Source organism: Psittacula echo (genome assembly GCF_963264785.1).
Source record: "Psittacula echo genome assembly, chromosome: 4".
NCBI lineage: Eukaryota > Metazoa > Chordata > Aves > Psittaciformes > Psittacidae > Psittacula > Psittacula echo.
Window position 1 is genome coordinate 28,072,907 of NC_137738.1, and position 26,365 is coordinate 28,099,271.

Sequence of the window (26,365 nt, forward strand, 5' to 3'; positions counted from 1 at the left end):
GTATGACAAATTCCCAGAACAATCCAGTGTAAACACAATCCTGATTTGATTATTCAGTGTGAATCAAATTTTCAAATACTTAGCATTTCATTATGTCAGTAACTGCTCAAAAAGCATCTACTTGTACCATACATTAATGGATACCATGTGCGTTTTGTCATACATTTGGATTTAATGCAATCAAAAACTGCAAAGTACAGGTACAGTTTCTTGGCTGTCAGAAACAGTTTTAGACTCAATTTCTCTGAAGTCAGAAAGATTATTTGCCTCAGCCACTGAGAACATGCTCAAGCGTTTGCTGTACAAGACAAAAAAAGCAATTCCTGCCTTCAGATCTTACACTCTGGAAGACAAAGGGAAAAAAAAAAAAAATAGAGGCTTTCTCCCCAAGGCAACAAAGGTAGAGGAGTTCAAGCCAGTGCCCCTGCCCACTGTTTAGAATGACACCCTTCTTGACACATCTGTATAGAATTTGACTGCTGGCAGAGAAATTACTTGTGTAAATACTAGAGAATCATACTTTCTTGTAACTTTGGCTGTGCCTGGTGAGCATCTCTCTCTACCCTCCCTCCCCCCTCATTCTCCTCTTCCCTTCCAGCACAGCCACCTATCCAGCTCCTGCTTTTGTACTGAAAACAGATCAAAAAAGGGCAAAGAAAAAACCACCAAGAACTGGTATTTGGCAGCACAAGAAACAGCGTGCTAGTCTTATCATCAGGCTTTATTTTCTAACCTCTCACACAACAGCAGCATCTAGGGACCAACAAAGAATAGAACACCACTGATACACATAGCTCTGGGTCACAGAGCAGACAGCCCCAGCTGACTGGCCCGCACCAGTCCAGCAAGAAATCTGCAGAACCTCTCCTAGTGTTGCAACCATGTCCTGTCACACTGGAGTAAAGCAAGAAAAGTGGCTCTTCAAAGACAAAAATGAAAAAAACCCAAGTTATCAGAGTTTCTGGACTCTCTACTGTAACTTATAATATACAATGTAGTTCAGAACGCAGTGGGAAGTTCACACCATAGAATCACACAATGCACCACCTTCTTAAAAAGGAAAAAAAAAAAGTTAAAAAGAGGTTATTTCTGGGTTTTTTTTTCCAGATCTTTAAAAACTCCCACTGTGTTATCCTTCCCTCTCTCAGGTCCAACTTGATGAGAGGTCAAGGGGCTGGGAGTGGGGATGGGGACCGGGACTACAGTTTTTATCAGTCCTTTTTAATGATGTAAAGCAGTTGTTCTATACCTCAGAGCATTGCGGAATTAAAGTGTGAATTTATCACCTGCCATAAAAATAAGAGAAAACAACACCTTATGCTATTAGAAAAGGGTAACAAGCACAGGTAACTCACTCTCAAGTGTTCTGCTGCGCAGTGGATCACAAATGATCAAAACCATGTCTGTGACTGGCTCAGAGCTGAGTGTTTTCCTCTCTGCACCACAGACAGTTACCATATTCAGGAGTTGTTAAAACACAGCTCCAGCTTGTTTGGTTTTCAATATGTTGTGCATCATTTAGGCCTAAAATAAAGCTACTTCAGCAGCAGACAGCATAATCTTTTAATGAACGAACTTCCTCATATTAGCTATCTGTTCATATAGAAAAGGCAACAATCTAATTTTCAAATATAAAGAAACATATCATAAGTCATTGAGAAAACTTAATAATTTTGACAAAATGGAGGGGTCTTCCACATCAGGAATAGACTTAAAAGTACCACAAATATTGATGAAACAAAATTACCTATAGACCATTGTCAAAAAATGTGTGTGTTCTTTTTTGCCCTTTTTTTTTCTCCTGACAGTCACCGCTTATTTTCTTCATTTTAGTCAAGAAATTAAAATTCATGCTATAAATTTAACAAGACATAATGGATAAATAATGGGATGAAATAAGGAAACTATTTGTCTTCAGCATGTCTCTGGGTTTTCTTATTCTTGCCATTGCAACCTTTTGAACGTTAAAATTTTTTGATGGTTTATGTATTCTGAATATCAGATATGTAACCTATTCCTAGAACAATATCTATTTTGAGATAGATCTGCTTTGAAATTGATTGATAGACATTGAAATACAATTATTGAGCTAACACTTGAGATAATACACCTCTATAGATGAGGTAGATCATGCTGAATAAAGTGTTGACGGTTCAGGGATGTTTTAGTTACTGTTGAGCAGCACTTAAGCGGTCAAAGCCTTTTTCTGTTCCTCCACCCACCCCCCATCCCCAGCTGGGCACGCACAAGAAACTGGGAGGAGACGCAGCTAGGACAGCCAATCCCAATTGACCAAGGGGATATTCCAGATCCTATGGTGAGTGTCATGCTCATAAAGCTGGGAAAGAAGAAAGGAGGGGACGTTTGGAGTGATAGCATATATCTTCCCAAGTAACCATTATGTGTGATGGAGCCCTTCTTTTCTGAGGATAGCTGAACACCTGCCTGATGATGGCAAGTGGTGAATGAATTCCTTGGTTTGCTTTGCTCGTGCATGCAGCTTTTGCTTTAGTTCTTAATCTGTCTTTATCTCAACCCATGAGTTCTCACACTTTCACCCTCCCAATTTTCTTCCCCACGCTGCCATGGAGGGTGTAAGTGAGCAGCTGTGTGGTTTGTAGTTGACAGCTGGGTTTAAACCACACCACCAACTTAAAAAAAAAAAAAAAAAAAAAGAGAATGAAATAAGGATAGTGTAAAGTGTAAAATAGCCTTTATCCCATTATCAGCCAGAGGTAGAGAACAGTCGCTGGCAGAACTCAAACAAACTGTTACAAAGATGAATCCTTGATTTCTCCAAGGCTATTGCTGTAACCAGCATGGGATGTAGTCACTCTGTGCGTCCTTCACAAAAGCAAACAAATCCATTGGATTAAATAATTCATTTCAAATCAAGAATACATTTGCTATATAATGACCCATGACTCAATTTAGGGTCTCACTGTCTGGGAGGCAGCTTTGCAGAAAAGGGCCTGATGGCATTAAGGTGGACATGAGCCCATGGTGTGCCTTGGAAACAAAGGACAATAACCTTTCATGCAGTACTAAAAGTTGCCTAGAGTTATCGGTTTTCCCCTTTACTCAGCACTTCCTAGACTATATAGAATCATAGGATGGTTTGGGTTGGAAACGACCTTAAGATCATCTAGTTCCAACCCCCATGCCACAGTCAGGAACACCTTCCACTAGGTGTGGAAGGGCCCTGTTCAACCTGGCCTTGAACATCAGGGATAGGGCAGTCACCTCTCTAGGCAGCCGTTCCAGTGCCTCAACACACTCGTAGTAAATAGCTTCTGCCTAATGCCTAATTTAAATCTCCCCTCTTTGAGTTCAAAATAGTTACTCCTCATCCTATCACTACATTCTCTGAAAAAGAATTCTTCCCTATCTTTCCTGTAGGCCCTGTTTAAGTACTGGAAGGCTGCTATAGGGTCTCCTGGACCCTTCTCTTCTCTAGGCTTAACCTCCCAACTCTCTTTCTGTAAGAATGAGTAAACCAATGGACAAAAACATTCACAAACTTAAAAATATAACTGTACTTTAAAATTTGATTCCATAAAATGACATTTTGTGATAAGATGCATTTCTTCTCAGAAGCAGTCTGACAGCAAATCTAATAGTAAGAGATGTCTCTCCACTTGCTACAAATAAACCAACCTCAAACCTAAGAACAAGCTCTAAGGTAACTCCAAATATGAATTCATTCCCTATTTAAAATTCAAACACTTCACAAGATATACAGCAGAACAATATAGTTAAACAGCTAAGAAATAAAGAGAGTATTTTTTCTCAGTAAAGTGATTTGACAAGCATGGATTATTTCCCAAAAGAAGACAGTGGAATTTGTAAATAGTTCTGAAATGTGAGCACATGTGAACTGATAATGCTTATTAAAATGCTTGCTAATTTAGCCCAACTAGCATCATCCTTTTTCATTAGTATGTTGTTTTCAAAATCTGCTGTTCTCCCAGCAGCGACGGAATCTATACAACCACCCAAAGAAACACTTGTGCTGTAAGCTTGAACGGAAGAAAATAAAATTAATAAAGTGATTTTCATAATAGGCCTGCCGGTGGTGTTGTAATAGGATAAACATTAACAGTCATTAGTTGCTAAATTATTCTATCAATATATATCTACAATTTGACCATTATTTCTGTAGTGTGAATGACCTTGCTGTGAGAAAATGCATGCTAATAAGCTCTGATAATAAAACATCAGCTATATCACTAGGAGCCACATCTTGAAGGATACTGGAGAAAAGGAGTGGATCGTACCAGGCATTCTCAAGAATGCAAGTCTAGGATGATAGCTAAGGTCTATTACCTGTCTTTGGCCTATTACTGGTGCTTGGTTTCATACTTCATCCTTGATACCTGTAATTCAGATGCCACACTACCAAATTAAAGGGCATCACAATCCATTACAACTGGAAAAAATAGCCTTCAAGACATGCAGTGGAATATTGTAACTGCCTTATGAACTCCATTGAAACCTTTTTCAAATTATTACATGCCTTTTGTAATATTTCCTATGCTCCTCCTTACATAATAAATAGTAACATTGTATGGACACAGATATTAGGAAGAAATACATATTTTTTTTCTCTTATTTACAGTAAACTTTGCTTTAAAGATTTGGTAATTTTACAGCTCCCTCAGTATTTATATCTCCAAATGACTTCAAACAAGCTTATCCTAGAAACTGTCAGCCCTTAAAAATTAAAACAAGGATGAGCTGTATGGGGTTTCTCATGTTTGTTTTTTATTTTTTCTCTAAATTCATGCAGATTAAGCAGAATAAATACTGCTTCACAAAACACTGAGAAAAAGCAGCATCAACAGGGAAACATAGCAGATGAATACAGTATAAATTTCACACCCCTTAAAGGCAAGAATGTTCAGGAATTTTATACAGTGATAGAAAGACTATAGATTCAATATCCAAACTTACTGAATGATAATAAATTCATTAAATAGATTTTTCTGGCCTTCCAGGCAACTAGCACTGCAACCACGTCCATCCCAGCACATTTTTATTGTTAAAAAGATCCACTTAAAAGAGAGAGTCACGAATTAATTCATCTAGATCACTGCTATTATAATGAATCATTAATATCCTAGTGAAAAATTTATTATTATGAATAATAGATTCAAAATGATGACACAGAAAATGAAGCACTACTCTTCAATGTATCAGACAGAAGCAATGCAATGTTATGGAAGCTGGCAAGATAAAAACTATCATTTTTTTGCTCTAAATCTCTAAAGATGTCTTTCCAGATGCTTTAACTTAATTTTATTTTCTCATCAAACATTAATATTTCAGCTGAAGAAAAAACAAATATAAGGAACGCTCTTCCCTTTGTATAAATAAAATGTCCAAGTATACCCATTGCTTTAGTCACAAATCAGTTCTGCCATGAGAAGGCACATTTTTGTCTTCAAAATAATTATTTGAGCATACGTGATTAATTTTCCAAACTACTGTATCTACTGCATATATAGCAGAGTTAAGTAGGCTTAGATAACAAACTGAATCGATGAGAATTTTGATACCTGCATGATTATTAGGCTCAGGGAATAAGAAGGACTGAAAGCAATCATCACCTCAACATAAATGTTACAGAATAAAAACCACAAATAGAGTAAATGTTCTCTTTCCTGTGGAGTTAAAAATCAGAGTAATCAAATGTGTCTTTGAGTACACAAAAACTGAACTGCAGCTTACTACAACTGAGTTTGGACAAGCAAAATAACAAGCATATTACTGATATGGACTTTTGCAGCTAGCTAGTTTTAAAGTGAGCCCAAAACAGAAACCACAGCATTAGAGTTTAGCCAAATGGCCATTACAAAGGAACAGTTAATCTTCAAAGGGGCACTAAATATTCCTTAAATTATTGATATACTTGATTTGTCCATTCTCCTAGAACAATTTGTGTATTGTACATCAAAGTATTATAGCTGTATCCTTGCTTCATACATGACACTTTAAACACTCAGAAGTACCTTAGAATTTGATGTGGATTCCAAAAAGCAAAGCCTGTTGCCAAATCCTTCTGCAGCAAGACACAATTTCTGTTGCTCCTTGTGAACAGTTGCAGTGCACTGCAGAACCACTTCATCATCCTACCAAAGAAACAAACAAGAACAGAACAGTGGTTATGTTTCTGGCCCAAAAAGATCTGGGCCAGATCATTTACAAAATCATTGCTAAACACAGAAAGATCTATCCCCAAACACAAGCAGAATCAAATCTCTGCATAATTTTTATTTTGAATGTGGCAAATCAATTAAAATAATTCCAATAACTACATATGTGCTTTTCCTTTTTGCTTGTTCTTGTAACAAAGGTCAGTATGTATGAAATATAAATGTTATGGGACTAAATCCTTGTAGTAATATAGACGAAAGAGATTTTGTCAACAAACCTGAAAAAACAGAAGCAGATCCTTATGTAAATCCCAGTCATTTAAAGTAACATAACTATGAACTGCAGAATCCCTTTGCAGAAATCTAGTTCAAGTTAAAAAGAAAGAAAAAATTTGTAATAAATCTGTTTTCTAACAATTTTGCTGTTTAAGAATAGAAATTTTTATTCTTTTTTCTCTGTATTCTTCATACTCATTTAGGAAGCAAAATTAGAGTTTCCAATCATGAATTTCACATGAATGATTATGAAGAGGCCATATTGAACACTGTAAATAAAATGAAATACAAAAACAAAACTACCACATGAAGCATGCAACTGGAAGCAGAACAGGATGAGGGTACAAAAATGCACATGGTAAGGAATGCATGTTTACCAAAAAAAAAAAAAAAAGTGTTCTTACAGCCACCTTTTTACATTTTTACATTAACTAAAATGCCTGAATTCAAACTAAACTGAGTAATTCGAAGCCACTTTTAAGCACTCATCCTGAATTAATCTGGACTTCTATTTGCTTTAACTTACTTCAATCTAGTAATAAAACTAAATTAAGTTGTATTTAATTCTGAAAAGGAGACTAAATAGAGTTTAATCAAACACTTTGAAAAGTAATTCATATTACCTTTTTTAAGTTGTCCTCATGTGGCAAACCCTAGCCCTAAGTGTAGGTGAACCCATTTCCTTGTATACCAACAACAGTCCCCAAGCTGCATTTCACTATCAATTGCAAAGTAAAAAGCAGTAACTGCTTCCAGTCAGACATTAAATCCAGAAAATGTAATATGTGCCTGTGTTTATAGGTGCAGTTCACAATTGTAACTAACAGCAAAATCCCTAAAGGCCAAAAATCAAGGAACTAGAAGACTACATATACAGAGATAAGAGCTTTGCTGTGTATTCTTTGTATAAGAAGCATCTATTAAAGCCAACAGCACATGGGGTGAGAGAGTTGGTTTTGGTTTTTAAAATGCAAAATTAGTATGCCCTAATCTTAATTACACTTGATTCAAATAAAAGTTTCTTTTCAGGTTAAAAAAAAGTGGTGCTAAATTGTAGCCATATAAACACATTCTTCTTCCTCTTTCTCTTCCTAGCCCTTCTTCCTAAATAACCACACCAGCAGATGGAAACTCCAGTTTCACAATCATACACTGTGCTAGAGTTGTCTCCAGAAAAGGTCACTAGAGAAGATGCTAAAATCACACCTCCATAGCCAGAGGCAGACAGCATAGTAAGGCTACTTTCTGCTGAAAGTACTGCCCTATTTTCTACCATTGTATGCCATGCTTTTAGAGAAAGCTTGAAAAGGGTTCTACAGAGTCCATCTACAAAAATGTTTCTAACTGACAGCAGTAAAAACATAACTTGGTTTGGGGCAACTCCCTGACATACTTAATTTTTAGTTAACAATCTAATGCATCATATCACTTCCTGCAAATGAATTGTGCACAATCACCATGCATACATGCATAATGTAGCTGCTGACTACTGTAGAATTGAGACAGGAAAACTGATAAATTTCGTGACGTACAAACTTTCTCAATTCATTTTGCAAATATTTTTTCATTTGCTGTGCAGTGTACATGGCTTATTTTGTAAATACATAGTTCACAAATAAAGACTGATTTCTTTAAAAATGCTTACTAATTAATAATGACAATTAATCACCCTCCCATGCCCTTTTCCAAAGTTAATTCCTGGGTTGGCAGGACATACTCATTAAAACAACAAAGCAAATCATAACACTGTTTTGCTCCATTTTCTTTGTTTTGCGTGTAGACAGTTACCATAAACATTCTCTTAATTTAGGCCACAGAGTCAGAATGTTGTGGAACTTCTCACTCAAGGTGAGGTTGATAAAATTGGCACACAACATTAAGAAAGACATGATGCCATTGTCAGATCAAGTGAAATGTGACTGCAGATAATCAGGTGTTATGCACACCCAGCTCTAAGTTACTTTGTATTTCTGTGCACATCAGTACAGAAGAATCTAATATAAACTCTACCTGGATTCAGTATTCCGACATTTACTAACTACATGTCCAGAAGATTCCTATAGATAGACAATTTGATTGTGTTACTAAATTACATTAAGATACCTAATTCCATTCAATTTCTTTAGAACAGACTGCTAAGTGAGTAAGCATCTCAGCACTGTCTTTCTAAACTTGCTTTCAAAACAGCAAATGTTACCCAGTTCCAGTATCAGGAGAGCTAAAAAAATGCCTAATTTCCTTATTTGAAGTCACACTACCAAAGAGACATTCACTGAAGGTCACTTTGCTCTTGTATGAAGAAAGCTACAGTGTGCATCATATTACATGTCTATTAAAGTAAAATATTTTTCAGATTTCTTAAATCTTGAAGTCTGAGACATGTCAAACCACTTCATTTCTTCCTGTTACCTTTTGAGCATTTTCATATGCTATGCATATAAAGTTTCAGATCATAATTTTTTCTGCTAGTCACTGTCAGATTAGAACTGATGAAGTAATTTATTTCAAAGGATTATAACTGTAGTCTTCAGAAGTTAAGCAAATACATCACATCATGTATACACATACACTCCTATCCACCTCTTTACAAACTCTCCTCATTTGAGACTGAAAATTCTGGGGTAGAGGCAACCCAAAAGTGCTAACAAGAATATTAGTGTCCTTTAAAAGCCTTTGTCAAATGTTGAGTTACTTAATATTACAGTAAACTAAACAGAGATGAAAATTAAAGAGGCTGCAAGAAACCAACTTCAATGTCGTTCTTCCAATGTCTTCTACTGTTTAATGCTAAAATGTAATCATTTGTAGGAACTTTTGATTCACTTAGAATCTAAACTCTTGGCCAAACTGTGTTTCAAGACATGTAGAAATACTTTCTATGCATTACCAGTATAAAATGCACAGCTAAAAGAAGAAAATCTAGTCTTCCACAACACAGATATAGGTCTTTGTAATTGATCAAAGTAACACGTGTTAATAAATAATGTGTGTGTCATGTTCAGTGAAAAACACTTGATCTGATTAAAATCTGATAAAAACCCAGTATCTATATTCTGCTGTAACTAATAAAAGTATTTAATTTAGACTTCATATTCAAAACAACAATAACAGACACAGATTATAAGGAATAGTCTAGATAAAAACTCCTTCAGATTTTAGAAGAAAGAGCAATAGTACAGACCCAATATCCCTGCAGGGATTTGCACTGACATATATTACTGTTATTTTTGTTTTGCTTAGTAATCATCACTTAGACATATATCTGCCAGCTTCCTCTGTGGAAACTGGAAAAATTTAGTTATTTCCATCCCAGTTCACTACAACAGTCTTCACTAGTAAGCCCAAAGATGCTGCTTTGTCTTCTATTTTTCCAGGTTTTGGATACAGAAAAAAGTTAATCAAGACAGTAAGGGAAAGTAGGTACCAATATCCACACAAATTCTGTCCACACAGTGGTGCTGCAGTTTATTTTCAAACGCACAAGCAATGTGTCCCTGTAACACCAAAGGATCACAGTCTCAGATAAATCAGCATTTACTGCAAGTAAGAGTGAATCCAACTTGAGAAGCTGTCCGCTTAGTTTAAGTACTTTACAAGATGATTCTTCCATCCATTCTCATTCAACCTTCAGTACACAGTCTGATCTGCTTTATACCCATATTTCCAAATTCCCAAGAGTGTTATCTCCACCCTGCAAACAGACTGGTAAGGAACAAAGATGATACTGTCTAGCTACAGTAAGAGAGAGCATGCCTAGATAGCCGAAAGGGCTCTCTCAGATTGCTAAACTGAACACCTGAGTCAGAAAGCTATTCTCCATCCTAAATCTGAAAATTAACTTGGTGAAGGCAATGTGCAGGTAAGACTAACACAACCAGGCATAAACAATGCTTTAAGATTATGGCCAAGTACCATGGAGTAATCCATTAATCCTGATTAATCCTTACGTGTCAACCAATACACCAGTTCATAAAGATACCATATCTTCCAGCAAAAAGAATATTCTGCTTTGTGTTATGTCAGATACCTGCACTGACCCAGACAGCACAAGCTTTTGACTAGCACACTACTGCATTGATCATCCTGGTTCTTCAATAAGCGTTCTGAAAAAAACCAGGTCAGTGTTATCTATGCCACAAAGTCCTGTTTATTTTTAAAGCATCCAATTTTGAAAAGCAAGGACAGTTATTGAATGAAGAGCAGCACACAGCAGATTCTAAATTCTATCTATTCATTATGAGCTACTTAATTATTTTCATAAAATCTTCATACTCACAGAAACTAAACAAATAACCCAGAAAACCCAGTAACTAAAAAAAAAAAAATTAAATAAAACCAACCAACCAACCCACACCTTTAACAACATCATAACAGTTTCTACAGCTAAAAATTACTCCTAAAACCAAAACGCTTTCAGCAATAGCCGTAAATGCAAACTGCATGCTCAGAACTGCATTGCAGAACACCAGATTAATGGGGGAAGAGCATGAATTTGCTGTCAAGATACAATATTAAAACAGTGAATTCTTAAGACTCCTTAATAGCACTTACTCTCACCTACAGAGATTATGTGACTTTCCTGTGAAATACACACATAGACTACTCAGTCAAAACAAAGTTTAGTTTCTCGTGTGAAGATGTGGGTATGTGAAGTTCCAACAGGTATGTTTTGACAAGGTATATTTTTCTAAGATCAGCAATTTCAAGTTATGACTGAATAAAGCATACATATATGCACTCACACAAAAATAAATATATATATGCTTTCTTGTAAAGACAGTGTTACTCTGTCCTATTAAACCCTGATAACTCATACCCTCCTGTGTGAAGTCAGTTTTGACTAATCCTTGACCTTCTCAATATGTTAATTCTATTAAAGGACTAAAACTGGCTGGCTGAATTGCCACAGTTGGATACAGATGCTGTTAGCACCTCTTCAGTGTAGACATAATTGCAATTTTCAGGGTGGAATATTTGCATTGTGGCATTTTTCTGGAAATCTGATGGCTGGTGGGTGGCATTTGGCTTGAGCTTTTTTGGGGGAGTTGGTTTGGGGTTTTTTTGGGGGGGAAGGTGTTATATTTTTCACTTGGGTTTTTTTTTTCTTTGTTGTTGGGTTTTTCATTTTGGGTTTTGTTTTTTTTTTTGGTTGGGTTTTGTTGGTTTATGTTGTTGGTTTTTTTTTAATTCTGCACATTGTAGTTAGTATCGTAAACTTTTAGTAATTACACATACTTTAAAACTTCTGCATTCATATCTCATTCATATCCAGTACTGGTTTACTAGGGAGTCAAAGGACAGAACAAGACTTAGTAATTTCTTTATTTGCATTCTTTAAGAGTGCATAATATAATTCCCTACTGTATGTCTTTCCCTGTTTTACATTCAATGTCATCACTACCTCCAAGTCTTGCAATCATAAAAGAAAAGCACAATATTGGAGCTTCTAATATTGATAAAAATCATTGCAGGAAAAGTGGATGATAACTAAAGTAGCAATACACTACAAGCTAATACATTTATTTAGAAACACCGTATGTGCTTCAGCCCAAGGTACTTCAATTCACAATGTCATGAATCAAGTCATCATAGAATACTAAATTTAAAGGGACTTCAAGCATCATCTGGTCCAACCTTTCTCGGCAAAAGCAAGGTGTAGCCTAGATGGACAGCAACCTGTCCTGCTGAATCTTAGATGTCCAATGTTGGGGAATCCAACACTTCCCTGGGGAGATTATTCCAGTGGCTGATCGCTCTCATCGTGAAATATTTTCCTCTCTTGTTCAACCAGAATTTCCCAGGAGTAACTTGCATCCATTACGCCTCATCTTTTCCATGTGACCCCTTGTAAAAAGGGAGTCTCCATCTTCTTTAAATACTGCTACATGATGATAAGGTTCCCCCTAAGCCTTCTTTCCTCAAGGCTGAACAAAATCATTTCTCTCAGTCTTTTCTCACATGGCAGGCTTCCTAATCCTTTGGTCATCTTTGTGGCCCTTATCTGGACCCTATCCAGCCTCTCTACATCCCTTTTGCATAGCGGGAAGTAAAACTGAACACACTATTCCAGGTGTGGCCTGACAAGTGCTGAATAGAGTACATGGGATAATGACTTTATCCCTGCTAATGATGCCCTTGCTGATGCAACCCAGCATCCTGTTGGCTTTCTTTGCTGCAGCTGCACACTGTTTACTCATACTGAGCTTGTTGTCCACCAGGACAACAGCACTGGTCCCAGTATTGATCCCTGGGGGATGCCATTAGTGACAGGTCTCCAGTTTAAAAACGAGCCATTCACCACCACCCTTTGGGTGCAGCCAGTTCCCAACCCACCACACGGACCACTTGTCTAGACCACAATGCATCAGTTTCTCTAGGAGGTGGCTGTGGGAAACTGTATCAAAAGCCTTGGAGAAATCCAGGTACACCATTTCCAGCACCGGCCCCACATCAACTGAGCAGGTTAATTTGTTATAGAAGGCGATCAGGTTTGTCAAGCAGATTTGCGGCAGGGTGAATCCACGCTGGCTTTTCCCATTTATGTGCTTCATTTGACTTGTGATAGCCCCCAGGAGGATTCATTCCATAACCTTCCAAGGGACTGAAGTAAGACTGATGGGCCTGTATCTTCCTGAATCCTTCATTGAGCCCTTCTTGTAAACAGGGATGACATTTGCCTTCTTCCAGTCTTCTGGGACATCTGCCAATCTCCACGACTTCTCAAATATTATAGACAGCAGCCTCACAACAATATCACAGAATCACAGAATCCCAAGGGTTGGAAGGGACCTCAAAAGATCATCTAGTCCAACCCCCCTGCAAGAGCAGGGTAACCTAGAGTACATCACACAGGAACTTGTCCAGCCAGGCCTTGAATATCTCCAACGTAGGAGACTCCACAACCCCCCTGGGCAACCTGTTCCAGTGCTCTGTCACTCTCACAGTAAAGAAGTTTTTCCTGATGTTCACATGGAACCTCTGATGCTCCAGTTTACACCCATTACCCCTTGTCCTATCACTAGACATCACTGAGAAAAGCCTAGCTCCATCATCCTGACACTCACCCTTTACATATTTGTAAACATTGATGAGGTCACCCCTCAGTCTCCTCTTCTCCAAGCTAAAGAGACCCAGCTCCCTCAGCCTCTCCTCATAAGGGAGATGTTCCACTCCCTTAATCATCTTTGTGGCTCTGCGCTGGACTCTTTCAAGCAATTCCCTGTCCTTCTTGAACTGAGGGGCCCAGAACTGGACACAATATTCCAGATGTGGTCTCACCAGGGCAGAGTAGAGAGGGAGGAGAACCTCTCTTGACCTACTAACCACACCCTTTCTAATGCACCCTAGGATGTCATTGGCCTTCTTGGCCACAAGGGCACATTGCTGGCTCATGGTCATCCTCCCATCCACCAGGACCCCCAGGTCCCTTTCCCCTTCACTACTTTCCAGCAGGTCAACCCCCAACTTGTACTGGTACATGGGGTTGTTCCTCCCCAGATGCAAGACTCTACGCTTGCCCTTGTTGAATTTCATAAAGTTTGTCCCCACGCAACTCTCCAGCCTGTCCAGGTCTCGCTGAATGGCAACACAGCCTTATGGTGTGTCAGCCACTCCTCCCAGTTTAGTGTCCTCAGCAAACTTGCTGAGGGTACATTCAGTTCCCTCATCCAGGTCGTTGATGAAAATATTAAACAGCACTGGTCCCACCACCGACCCCTGAGGGACTCCACTAGTCACAGACCTCCAGCTAGATTCTGCCCCATTGACCACAACTCTCTGCCTTCTTCCTTTCAACCAGTTCTTGATCCACCTCACTACCTGATCATCAAGCCCATACTTCCTTAGCTTATCTATGAGGATGCTGTGGGAGACGGTATCAAATGCCTTACTGAAATCAAGAAAAACCACATCTACCGCTCTACCATCATCCATCCACCTAGTTACTTCCTCATAGAAGGGTTGGTCAAACATGACTTCCCCTTGGTAAAACCATGTTGGCTACTCCTAATGACCCCCTCGTCTAGAGATGGTGTCAAGAATAAGTTGTTCCATCACCTTTCCAGGGATGGAGGTAAGGCTGACTGGTCTATAATTACCCAGGTCCTCCTTCTTGCCATTCTTATAGACTGGCGTGACATTTGCCATCCTCCAGTCCTCAGGCACCTCTCCTGTTTCCCACAACTTACCAAAGATGATGGAGAGTGGCCTAGCAACGACCTCCGCCAGCTCCCTCAGCACCTGTGGGTGTATTCCATCCGGACCCATTGATTTATAGATGTCCAGATTGCTTAACGGATTCCTAACCCAATCCTCATCTACCAAAGCAAACTCCTCCTTCCTGACTCCTTCTGGGGCTATAGGAATCTGAGGCCCCCGGGGAGAGTCTGCAGGAGTAAAGACAGAGGCAAAGAAGGCATTCAGCACCTCTGCCTTCTTTATATCCTCTGTCTCCAGGGCACCCACCTTGTTCAGCAGTGGGCCTATATTGCCTCTTGTGTTAGTTTTATCCGCTATGTATTTGAAGAAGCCCTTCCTATTGTCCTTAACCTGACTTGCAAGATTAAGTTCCAAGGAGGCCTTAGCTGTCCTAATTGCCTCCCTACATCCTCTAACAACTGTCCTATATTCCTCCCAAGTGGCCAGCCCCTCCTTCCATAATCCATAGATTCTCTTTTTCCACATGAGTTTGCCCAGCAGTTCCTTGTTTAACCACGCTGGTCTCCTGGCTCCCTTACTTGATTTCCTAACTATTGGGATGCTCTGATCCTGAGCTTGGAAGAAGTGGTCCTTGAATGCTGACCAACTATCTTGAGCCCCTTTACCACCTAGTACCCTTTCCCATGAGACTTCCCTTAGCAATTGATTGAAGAGGACAAAGTTGGCCCTTTGGAAATCCAGCTTTCCTAACACCCTCAGATGGATATGATGTCATCCAGCTTTCTTAACACCATGACCTTGACTCTGAATTTTACTTCAATTTCAAGACTAAAATAAGCAATCTTTTTCAGGTATTTTCCTTAGTTTTATATTTTATTCTTGATATTTTACTTCTTTGCTGATAATACAGCAAATAAGATATGAACTATTACTAATTTAAATAATTTGCTCTGTTCGTAATAATCTGTATAATGGCATACATGATTTCCCTTGTAATCTAATGCTGACTCTTGTGTTTCTACTGCTCCATGACAGCTTACCAATTCTGAAACTGCATATGGAACAGAGAATATCATATTTGTAAAATTAAGCATTCAAAGGTTAAAACTGGTAAATTATCCTTGTACAATCAAACTTACTTCTACTGCTGTTTTATATGGCAAATACTGCAGTTAGTGGAACGTTTCCATCAACTTCCGTATGCTATAAATCAGGATCTCTGCACAGACTTTAATAGCTCAATCTTTAATAGCTTGCTCAAGCTCCACATATGCACAGTTCTGCTTCACTGCATTCCATTTACTGTTGAGCTGTGCAACTGAACCCTGCAATGAGTATAGGCACCCACATACTTTAAAAGTAGATTTACAAATAGGAATTTAGCCTGTACAAACAATTTTCTGCCTAAGGGAATTGTAGAATACTTTTTGACTTACAAGCTTCTCTTCAACTTCCCTTTACTTTGTTGGGATAATCATTAAAGTGTAGAAATAAAGTTTGCAAGTCCTACCGGCCATCAAGTACAATACTTGCACATATGCCAACAGGATCCAGATAACAGTCCCCTAAGATGGCCCTAGTAATCTGACCTGCCAAAAAAAAAAAAAAAAAAATACCAAATGTAACCTTTTTTATGCTGGGTATCTGAATAAGACACACCAAGCAACATTTAAGACAACTTTTAGTGTTGAGCAACATTATACTACTAGTTGCCCCAGAGCCTCTTTCTTTCTGTGTTTTGGAAGAAAGTAAAAAGCAATGATGCAGAAATCAAGTAATTAAGATGGTGGTTTTCCTTCTCCAAATCCCTGCTAACAACAAACAGAAGCTTTGAGGCATAGGATTTATTAAACACCATGTACATAACATTGAAGAACTATGATGGGTAGTAATTAAATATCTTTTCAACAATCCTGTGGGAGATGCCAACAAAACAAATGCTTGAAGTGTAGCATTACTTAAACTGCTATTTCTACCCCTGACTGATCAACCGGTCCTAGACAACTTACCAAATTCTATTTCAAAATACCACCGCCTATTACAGAGGTGACAGAGCTGACAGAGGTAAGAAAAGCACCCACAGTTCTGATTACTGTATCTGAGTTTGAACCGCAGCTCCATTATCTTCTTGGTAGCAGATGACTGTCGTAACAGTAAAATAACAGTAATGCTCTTGGCTGCTAGTAACCTAGGCTCAGTCTCTCTTACAGGAGAACAACCTACAAAGAACTAAAAAGAATCATAGCACAGTGCACGTTCCTTAAGTAGGAACACAAGATAAAAAGCAAAAGACAGCAGCGCTGCAGAAAAGGGTCTGCTCGTTATGGTGAAATCAAATGCTGATTATGAGTCAACACCAGGCAGCTGTATAAAAGCCAGAAAGCTGAGCTAACTGGGAAAGAAGTGCATGTGACTACAAGAGTAGTGATCCTTTGACTTTATGCTCAACACCAGTAAGGCTTCAGCTGAAGTGAAATGGGGATTTTGATTCCTCATTTCAAACAGCGAAAGGACACAGAGCAACAAGACTGAGGCTACCTACAAAACAAACAAACAAACAAAAACCACACACACAAAAAAAAAAACCCACAAAATACACAAAACAAAAAAACAGGAAATATCAAATAAAATTGTTGGGATGCAATCTCCTTAGACATGCAACAATGTCAAGTATATGATATTGTTATCAATAAAACATGGAATAGAGGACAGGTAATACCGTTCCTCACTGCATTGAGAAAATTAGCATTAAGACAGTTGGGGAAAAGTTTTCTGAGGATAGCAAAGCATTTTCACAGACCAGCTTAGAAGAGTTGTCGTTGTGGGACTATAAGAACTGCTCAAGAAAAGCTTTGTCAGTAGGATTGAAGCATAGCTGAACTTGCCTTAGGATGCAAAGGAAGAGAGATTACTTTTCTGGTCACGCAATTCTAGTCTGGATGCTTTTTACTATACATGTTTTAGTTTTATCCTGTAGGAGGAGTAATTTCATAAGAATTCAACATTATTCCAATGGAATTATCCTTTGAGGCGGAAAATCCCATCCAGAACAGAGGGAATTCCAGAAGACCAGAGAAGCTGATAGCTCCTGAAACATACTCTGAAGCAGCATCCTAGTACAATAACCATGTTATCTTCTCCTCCTTCACCAAAAAGCTCTAGGTCATCAAAATAATTTTGCAAGATTACAGTGAAGTCACAGCGATCTGCAGTATTAAAGAGATATAAAAACCACCACAACCCCACCTTGAGTCTTGCAGATTCATATTCAGCACTTGTCACGAAAAGTTTTCACCAAAGAAGAATGATACAAAGAGCATGTCAGAAAGGAATTAGTATGTGCAAAATCTTGTTACACACCACTTGAATAGAGTGATTGCAGAGCAGAGTTTATCAAGGACTCAAGCAGAGTATCTCAGCCACAGAGCACATCCCAGTCTACAGCTACCAGAAAGAAATGAAGCATGCAATCAGAAGGCATGGCAGGGGGGTTGGAACTAGATGATCTTAAGGTCCTTTCCAACCCTAACTATTCTATGATTCTATAAGGCCACAAGCAAATCTAAAAGAGAGGCTGCAGCACACCCAGGTCACAGGCACCTTCTGTGCTCAGTGAAGCGCTTCATGGAGAAACAAACATAAGTACTACTGACTTTTACCTGACTGGGTGCTGCAGTGGTCCTACAAACCTAATAAATTGCCAAGTTCAGCTGTCAGTGCCTAAATATACATTTATCTGTCTGTAACTATAATTAGTAATGGCTAACTCAACATCTGACGTAATTGACAGAGCAATGATGGAACATCTGCAATAAAGTATGAATACCAAATTAAACACAAAATGGCTGTTGGGCTGATTTCGGCTTCTTAGTAGTCCCAGTATGTCAAATTTACCTCTGATGTAATTCCACTTATTTTAGGAATTCGGTAAAAATTCTATTGCATTTACACCCTCACTCACTAGCTCCAGGTTATGTCTCTTCTGCAATCAAAGGTGTGATTACAGCACAGGACATATCTATGCTATATTTGATCTTGTTGGTGTGAATAACAGTGCCAGTAAAGACAGGTGACAGCATGCTAGAAAAGGTGTCCACAAGATTCTGCAGGCAAACACAAAATTATATCTATAATCTGAGTCAGGCAGTTTAACAAGCTGCCTCTAAACAAACACCAACTATCTCATAACCCCACAGTGCTCAGTCCAAGCTAATAAATCCAGACTCTCACCAGTATCTGAAAATAATCACTGAAGGGTTTTAGTTTTACTACACTTGTCTGAGAAAGAGTTCATTAATCTCAGCTGGAGACCAGAGGCACATGTTAAAAAAATAATACATTCAAGGTCACACAATCCTTAAACTGAAACTGAACATATTACTGTTCCGAAACCAGAACACCCTACTAACAAGTTCCACAGCATGAAGACTCTAACAGAACTCGTGTTTCATGGGCAAGATCCTCTCACTCCAACTCGGACTGTGAAAACATCTCCTGTGCATCATCCCTTTCAGGCAAAAATACATGAGCCCTCAGTCTTGTATCTTGTGAGCAGACTCAGGAGGCTAAGGCAGTACTATAACCATCTGCTTGAGCTGGCACATTTAATCCTAGATCAGTTTCTCTTCACTTGATCTTTTTCACCACTATTTCTTGAATCATTCCACTTCAGGGCTCTGCCAGACCGATATTTTTCAGTGGCCAAATCGATCATGCGACCTTTCCTCTCCAATTCCCAAAGACTCACCTGCCACTGTAGTTTGGTTTTTTATTACTTTTGGAGCAAGGTTAAAGATTCATTGTAATCCGTGCCTGTTTCAGCTATGTAATCATCTGCCAATATAGCTCCCTGCTGTCATTCTGAAGCTGCTGTAATTTGTGAGATTAACCCTTTCACTTCATACATTTCCCATGCAATGCTGCCTTATCACCATGAGAAGTCTACCACCTTTGTGAAGTTCCTCCCTCTTAGACTAATTCCATTTTGAAAAATTCTCTCAAGAGCTCTGTTCATAATTTCTGAGCATCTCTGATTTATAAACTATTATTTTCTGAAGCCCATTAATGAAATTATGAGGACGAGAGGTAGTATCTTCCCATGACAACACCAGAATTACCAACATTCAATTTCTACCCAGGTTTAAATGCCATGAAAGGGTTCTTATACAGCTGGAGCTGTACCATATTATGAAACCCCAAGCAATCATAACACTGAATCTTTGCTACATAAGCAATCAAAAAGATTTTCAGCTTTCCATTAAAGAGATTGGATATTGGTCCCTTTTTTGAGGGGACAATTAACATACCCCACTGTCTCCAAACAGTGCTGCCATTCCACATTTATCTCTTAACCTGCCTAATATATGTATTTCTCAAAAAAATCACTGTACAAAATGAAGATTGCAGCAGTCTTAAAACACTGAACTGCAAACTTCGTATCTAAACAACTACAGTCCCTAGATAGCAGGAGATAATTACATTCTGTGGGAACAGCGCAGCTGAAGGGAAGAACACTAAATTGAGAGAAGCAGCAGATAGATTTTGTTCCCAGATCTCACACCAAACTTTTATAATTTACTAGTCAAGTAATTCCCCTGTGCTTATGCCCCTTTTCCGCATCTCTTTGGTTGTATTTGTTTAGACTCAGTTCTCCCAGGCAAGACTATTCCAAGTTCGGTTCAGAAATAAATTTTATCATTAGTAAGTACAAGATTACATATCTGCTGTAGCAGGAAAGAAATGAAAACTTATAGCATGCAATGATTGTTGGGTGGTGGGGTTGGGGTCCCCATCAGGAGTGACTTTAAGCAGCTACAGACCTATCAGGAGAACTATTCAAGTGCTAGAAAAAATATACACTAAAATAAACCAGCTGGAAGTCTGTTTGGTGGGTTTACCTGCAGAGCCCTGGGAATGGGCAGCAATGAATAGGTCAGACACTTGGCTGAATAGGCTGCCTGTGGCCCACAGCTGAGACACCTTTCCTCTGCTTAGCAGAAATGTCATCAAGTTTGAACAGTAACTGTATTTTGCAAAATCGTAATATTGGAAACTTACTGCTCTTTTCTTCTTGAAGATAAAGAAGATAAAAAGAAGCAGCAGGACAACTGGAGACCCACCTTGTGCCAGGTGGGACTGAGCTCAATACCCCATGACGTGTAAAAGGAACAGTATTTCATGAAGCCAAGAAATCCAGCCAAACAAACGGCAGCAATAGTGCAGTTGGGACTAACAACTAACTGTTTCTGTAGAGAAAAAAATTTAAACAACACTTCAGTTTAAAAAGTCTCTCTGATCTCTCCTTTAACTCAATTATAATGATGGCAAATAATTGGCTGCATTGCTCAGTGGGAAGAAAGGCTTGGTAGCCCTTCTCACATACCTAGAGACGTCAGGGAAGCAGACATTTGATGGTTTTTGCAAGGGTACTTTCAAAAAACTCTACAGCATTCAAAAAAGAAAAAGAAAGCAAATAAAAAGACCAAGGGTCCTTCCCCATTAAGCTGCAGTACCAGACTGTAGTGTACTAACAGCATAAGAAAGTCAAAATTCCAAACAGGAGAAGTGGCCTGACCTTGATCACATTTAAGAACAAATCATTATACCTAGAACACTTCCATTTATATGTATATTGTGTGACAAAGATAAAATAATTTCTGATTTTGGGGAAGGTGTTCCACTCATACTACCAGCTGCCAGTCAAGGCAGCTGCACTGGGATAGCTGACGATGTTCTGCCATAGTTAATGCTGGGGAGGTTGAGAGGGTCATCTTATTGCCAGACATTTTCAGTCCTAGTAATGGTACTCAGCTTTACAAGGAAAGTGTTACGAGGAAAACATTCCTCAAGCAGGGAACCACAGATTGCATTGACAATTCTTGTTAACTTTACCCAAATTTAGAATCACAGTTGTTAAGCCATATTTATACTACGGCTTTAATCAAGTCATAGTATGACAAACCACACTGACAGCCCTATGTTTTAGTGAATTCTGCTTCATGAGAAAGATGTTCTAGACAACAGTAATTATGAATTTCATTCAACTTGCCAGCTCTACCTTTACCTCATTTTTACGATAAAAGAAAACTTGAAAAATATTATTTTGATTTCAAAATTCGGTCTCAAACCATTGTTATACAAACCATAAAATTGCCCTGGTACGTCCTAGGAAAAGGATAATGCCATTAACTAAGAAACCTTTATTTCATCTAACACATCACAAGACATACCACGATCACAGGGCTTACTTGGCAACATCAGCTCCCAGAAGCATTCCCTAAAGTAATGATGTGTCAGTTCATTTGTATATAGAGGGTGTAAAGTGCCAGAAGACCTTCCCTAAATTCAGTAGATGCATCTAGACAAGGTGCCATAACAATCCCAAAATACTTTGCCGGTCTTTGTTCCAGCTGCCCCCCTGTACTTGCTGTTTCTGAAACTAATAGGTTACTTTGCTATTCAATGGGGGATGGGATCTGTGGCATCCTGAAATAGACACATCTCAAAACAGGCATCAGTACACTGAATATATAAACACCTGAACAGTTCTTACTGTGACTGCAGTATTTCTTCCTCAAAAAGAACATATGAAATGCTGAATTTTATATTTTACACTGAAGCTGCCATGCAGGTTCTGCTTACGGTCAGATTTCTGCTACAGAATTTAGGTCCAGATCATCAAGCATTCACATATCCACAGGTTTTAGTAAGCATGAGATATTCCTCTGTACTTTACCAAGTCCTGCAGCTTGCTGCTACTCAATCAGTATTTGACAATATCAAAGAAAACCTCCTTCACAGAAAATCATACTATAAATTTTGTAGCAATTGTCTTGTCATTCCATTTGCATGCTTTTTGATAGACTGGAAAATAATTTTAGTATTAAAAGCATAAAAAACCTGAAATATTCAACACAATAGCAGTGTATGTTGGATTGACAAATTCTACAGAAGAAATCAGAGCACAGTGCTGTAGATTTGGTTATTAAAGACTCTCTATTAACAAAACAAAAAGGAGATAACAACAACTTCTGTGCTAAGCCTGTCTTCTGAAACAGTAAAAATGTATGGGTTCCTAAAAGTATTTCTCTTTATCCCAGCTTGCTGGACACTCTCCATTTTTAATCATTTATCTCGATTATCATTTACGTCATTATAGTCTTACTGTGGAGCTGAAGAGTCATGGAAAAGCTGTGAGATTCAACCAGCAGAGTGTATATTGCAGCAACTGCTAACCAAGAAAATAAAAATAAAAATCAAGGACTCTTCAGATACACAAGAAAACAGCTTTATCACCAGGTTCTCATGCCAGCAGGTAACTCTCCACAGACTTTAATCAGGTGCAATGACTGATTGCTGCAGAAGGCTGCAGTGAACTTTGAGTCCCAAAAATATGCTATTAAGCAACTGCAAAAATATCTTTCAAGCTTATGTACATGTTGCAACATAAGATTCAGAGACAGTTAGATTCCTGTTTCTTCTCCCAAACAAACTCACCAGCTGTCATAAATGAGATGGTGACATGGAAAATTATCACCAAGAATACTGAACCAGGACTGTCTCCCACCTGCTTCTACTCTTAATTTCCACCAGCAAATATTTCAACACACAATATTATATACAAGCACAAACTTAAACATTATAGACCACAAATCTATATTTGTATGCTCATTAGTCCATTCTTCTCTATATATATGCTTTACATGACATGGGATAAAAAGTATGCTTTATTCTACTCCCAACTAAAAATGGCTGAAAACAACAATAAATTATTGTCATGTTTGTTTATACGGTGGAATTAATGGTTCTGTATTACATTTTAAAAGCACATTTTCTCAAACAATCAAATGCTGAAAGCAGGTTTATCACACCTGAAAACACAAATTCTCGAATAGTGATTTCACAATCATATGCTGAATTCTGTTTTTCCCACTCCTATTTTCAGTAAGGAATTCTGACATTGCTTCCATTGTACTAAGTAAAAAGTAACATGTCCCTCTACTCTGCTCTTGTGAGACCTCACTTGGAGTATTGTGTACAGTTCTGGTGTTCTCAACATAAAAAGGACATGGAACTGTTGGAACAAGTCCAGAGGAGGGCCACGAGGATGATCAGGGGACTGGAGCACCTCCCGTATGAAGATAGGCTGAGAAAGTTGGGCCTGTTCAGCCTGGAGAAGAGAAGGCTGCGTGGAGACCTCATAGCAGCCTTCCAGTATCTGAAGGGGGCCTGTAAGGATGCTGGGGATGGACATGTAGTGACAGGGAGGTTGTGAATGCTCCATCCTTGGCGGTGTTCAAGGCCAGGTTGGACAGAACCTTGGGTGGCATGGTTTAGTGTGAGGTGTCCCTGCCCATGGCAGGGGGGTTGGAACTAGATGATCTTAAGGCCCTTTCCAACCCTAACTCTTCTATGATTCTATGATCATGTGAGCTGTATCTGATACTAGCCAGCCTCCCAGAATTCTGTCAGAATTGCTATTAAGAGAGCAAAACTATCATTTTTATTTTCAGTATAAAGCTATATGTACAGCCTGGTTTTTTCACAGGCTGCTATTTGTTAAATGCCACCTTCACTAAAAATTGCACTATTACATTAATCCTAAATCACAGATGTCTGAGAAAAAGAAAAGAACACTTTAACCAGGAAAGTGGATTCAGAATAATGGTTTCATCTGAGCCAAAGAAAATCAAGGCTAGAATTTTTAATCCTGGGGGTTTTTTTGCTGGCTTTCTGCATATGTTACATAACTAAATGGCTGTACTTTAATACCTTTTAAATTTAATACTTAATGTAAGATATGTTTAAATCATAGAACTTAATATATTAACTAGTCTACCTATTACAGAGAATATCACTTTGCATTACCATTTTTCATTCCTTCATGCATGTCAACGGATGGTTAATATCTACCGTTAAAACACAGGTGTAATACAGTTTCATTCAGTCTTTCACATTGCCTTGAACGCCGTATATGCACATGACTTCATTTTCTGTCATGATTCTATTTCGAAGCTTGCCCTCTAAATTCACTAATTTTAGTGTTTATCTAAACAACTCTTAAGTACAGCAGCAATACTAGGTTGATAACCATGTGTATTTCAAAAAGGCTAAGTACCATGAGCTCTTACATGATTCTTTCGGCTCTGCTGGGCTCCTGCAAACCATTTAGAGTAGGATACATCGTATCTAACTTAAGGCATCTAAAATTCACTCACCTAAGTCTGTTCAGCAGCCATCTGTCATTCACATCTAACTCAGCCCCAGTTCCCTTTACAGTCCATGGCGGGAGATCAGTTTTCCAGGAAACCAGGCATCTTCTTGTGAAACCAGAATTTAAGACAGTCGTGATGAACTGCCCCCTGCAAAGTATCTCCTCCTCTCCTTGGACTCTGCAATAATCAGCTTAGGCTGGGGTGACTTAAGTGCCCCTTAGGACACTGTGTCCCAGCTTAGGGGAGATGAAGCTCACCCATAGCATGCTCATAACAGCTTGTCTGATGATAAGGAGGAAACATTCACCTTCTATGGAATAGTCTTGTGTTTTCAGTGAAGCAGAAGTACGAAAATGAACTCAAAATAGCCCAAGGCTTTGATGCATTTAAAGAAATTTAGGCAAGCTTTGTATAACTATTAAAATTACAGGTATGTTGTCAATAACAACAAATAGCACACTGTGGACTGGGGTTTCACGTTCTTTCACTGTCCATCACCTTAGCCAAATTACAAAAAAACTGAGAAAAGGAGAACACCTCACTCAGCATATTAATTTCAACCCGAATCACATGCAAAGCTCAGTACGCAAAGCAAACTGACAACCGGTCATTCCAGCTCCACTCACAACCCCCAAGTCCTCAGTCACAAAACCAGTTGCTTCCCAGTTTCTGTATTAACTTACAAGCACGTGCATGCAACACCTTTGGCCCCCAAATGGCTGAGGGATAGGAGACAGTCAACATGATAGCAGCACGAACAAATCCTGAAGCACCCCACGGTTTATAGATACCCCAGATAGCATGAGTTCAGCCATCTCTCCACTGCTCCACCAGCTGCTTCAAAACATTTAGATGGAGCATGAAAAGCTAGTGTAAATTCTGGGAAAAAAGCATAAATTAGTGAGGCTTAGACAGTCCAGCTTCCACAAGGCTGGCTGTTTCAGAAAGAGGAGTAGGATTGCTGCAGTCAAGCTTTAGGCATCTATGTCCAAGCTAGTGCCATTAGGTTCCTTTTTTGGTTTTTTGGATTTTTGGTTTGTTTGTTTGTCTTTTTTGGCCATTAAACAAAGAGAAAAGGCCATTTTCAGGGACCCTTTAGACTAAGTTAAATAGATGAGTACCTTAGAAGTTAGACATAGATTTCTAGATCATACAAGTCATATCCTAAGCAATAAACTAATGTCAAGAAGAAAAAAAAATAAACTGAATAGCTGATATCATAAATCCTGCTATACTTCTCATTTTAGATCAGCATTATCAGTTGTCTTCATATCCCATTTTTATGGGCAGGCATAAGACAATAGACTGGTGACAACAGAGCCAAAGTATATGTTATAAATCACAAATTCTTACAGTAACTACCACAGCAGAAAAGGATTTCTTTTTTTCTTCTCCCAAAAAAAAAAAGGTTTGTAAGCCCAGGGCATGAGAGAGCATACTGTTAGCATTACAGCATACAGACCACTGAACAAGATTTATGCATGCATACGTATATACACATATGTCAGTATCAAATCAGTACTACTGGCAGTTGTAAGTTAAAATTCAAGGTTTCTGGTTTTA

At 38.6% G+C, this 26,365-nt stretch overlaps 1 protein-coding gene across 1 annotated transcript in view; it reads right to left on the reverse strand.

Annotated features, from left to right (window-relative positions):
* Positions 1-26,365, reverse strand: part of RYR2 (ryanodine receptor 2) — a gene marked incomplete at both ends in the record, with an annotated part of 387,777 nt that overhangs the window by 279,263 nt on the left and 82,149 nt on the right. The window contains one exon of the mRNA XM_080615870.1: positions 6,012-6,131. Coding sequence (XP_080471996.1) covers positions 6,012-6,131 — 120 coding nt within the window. The remainder of the gene's footprint in view (positions 1-6,011; positions 6,132-26,365) is intronic.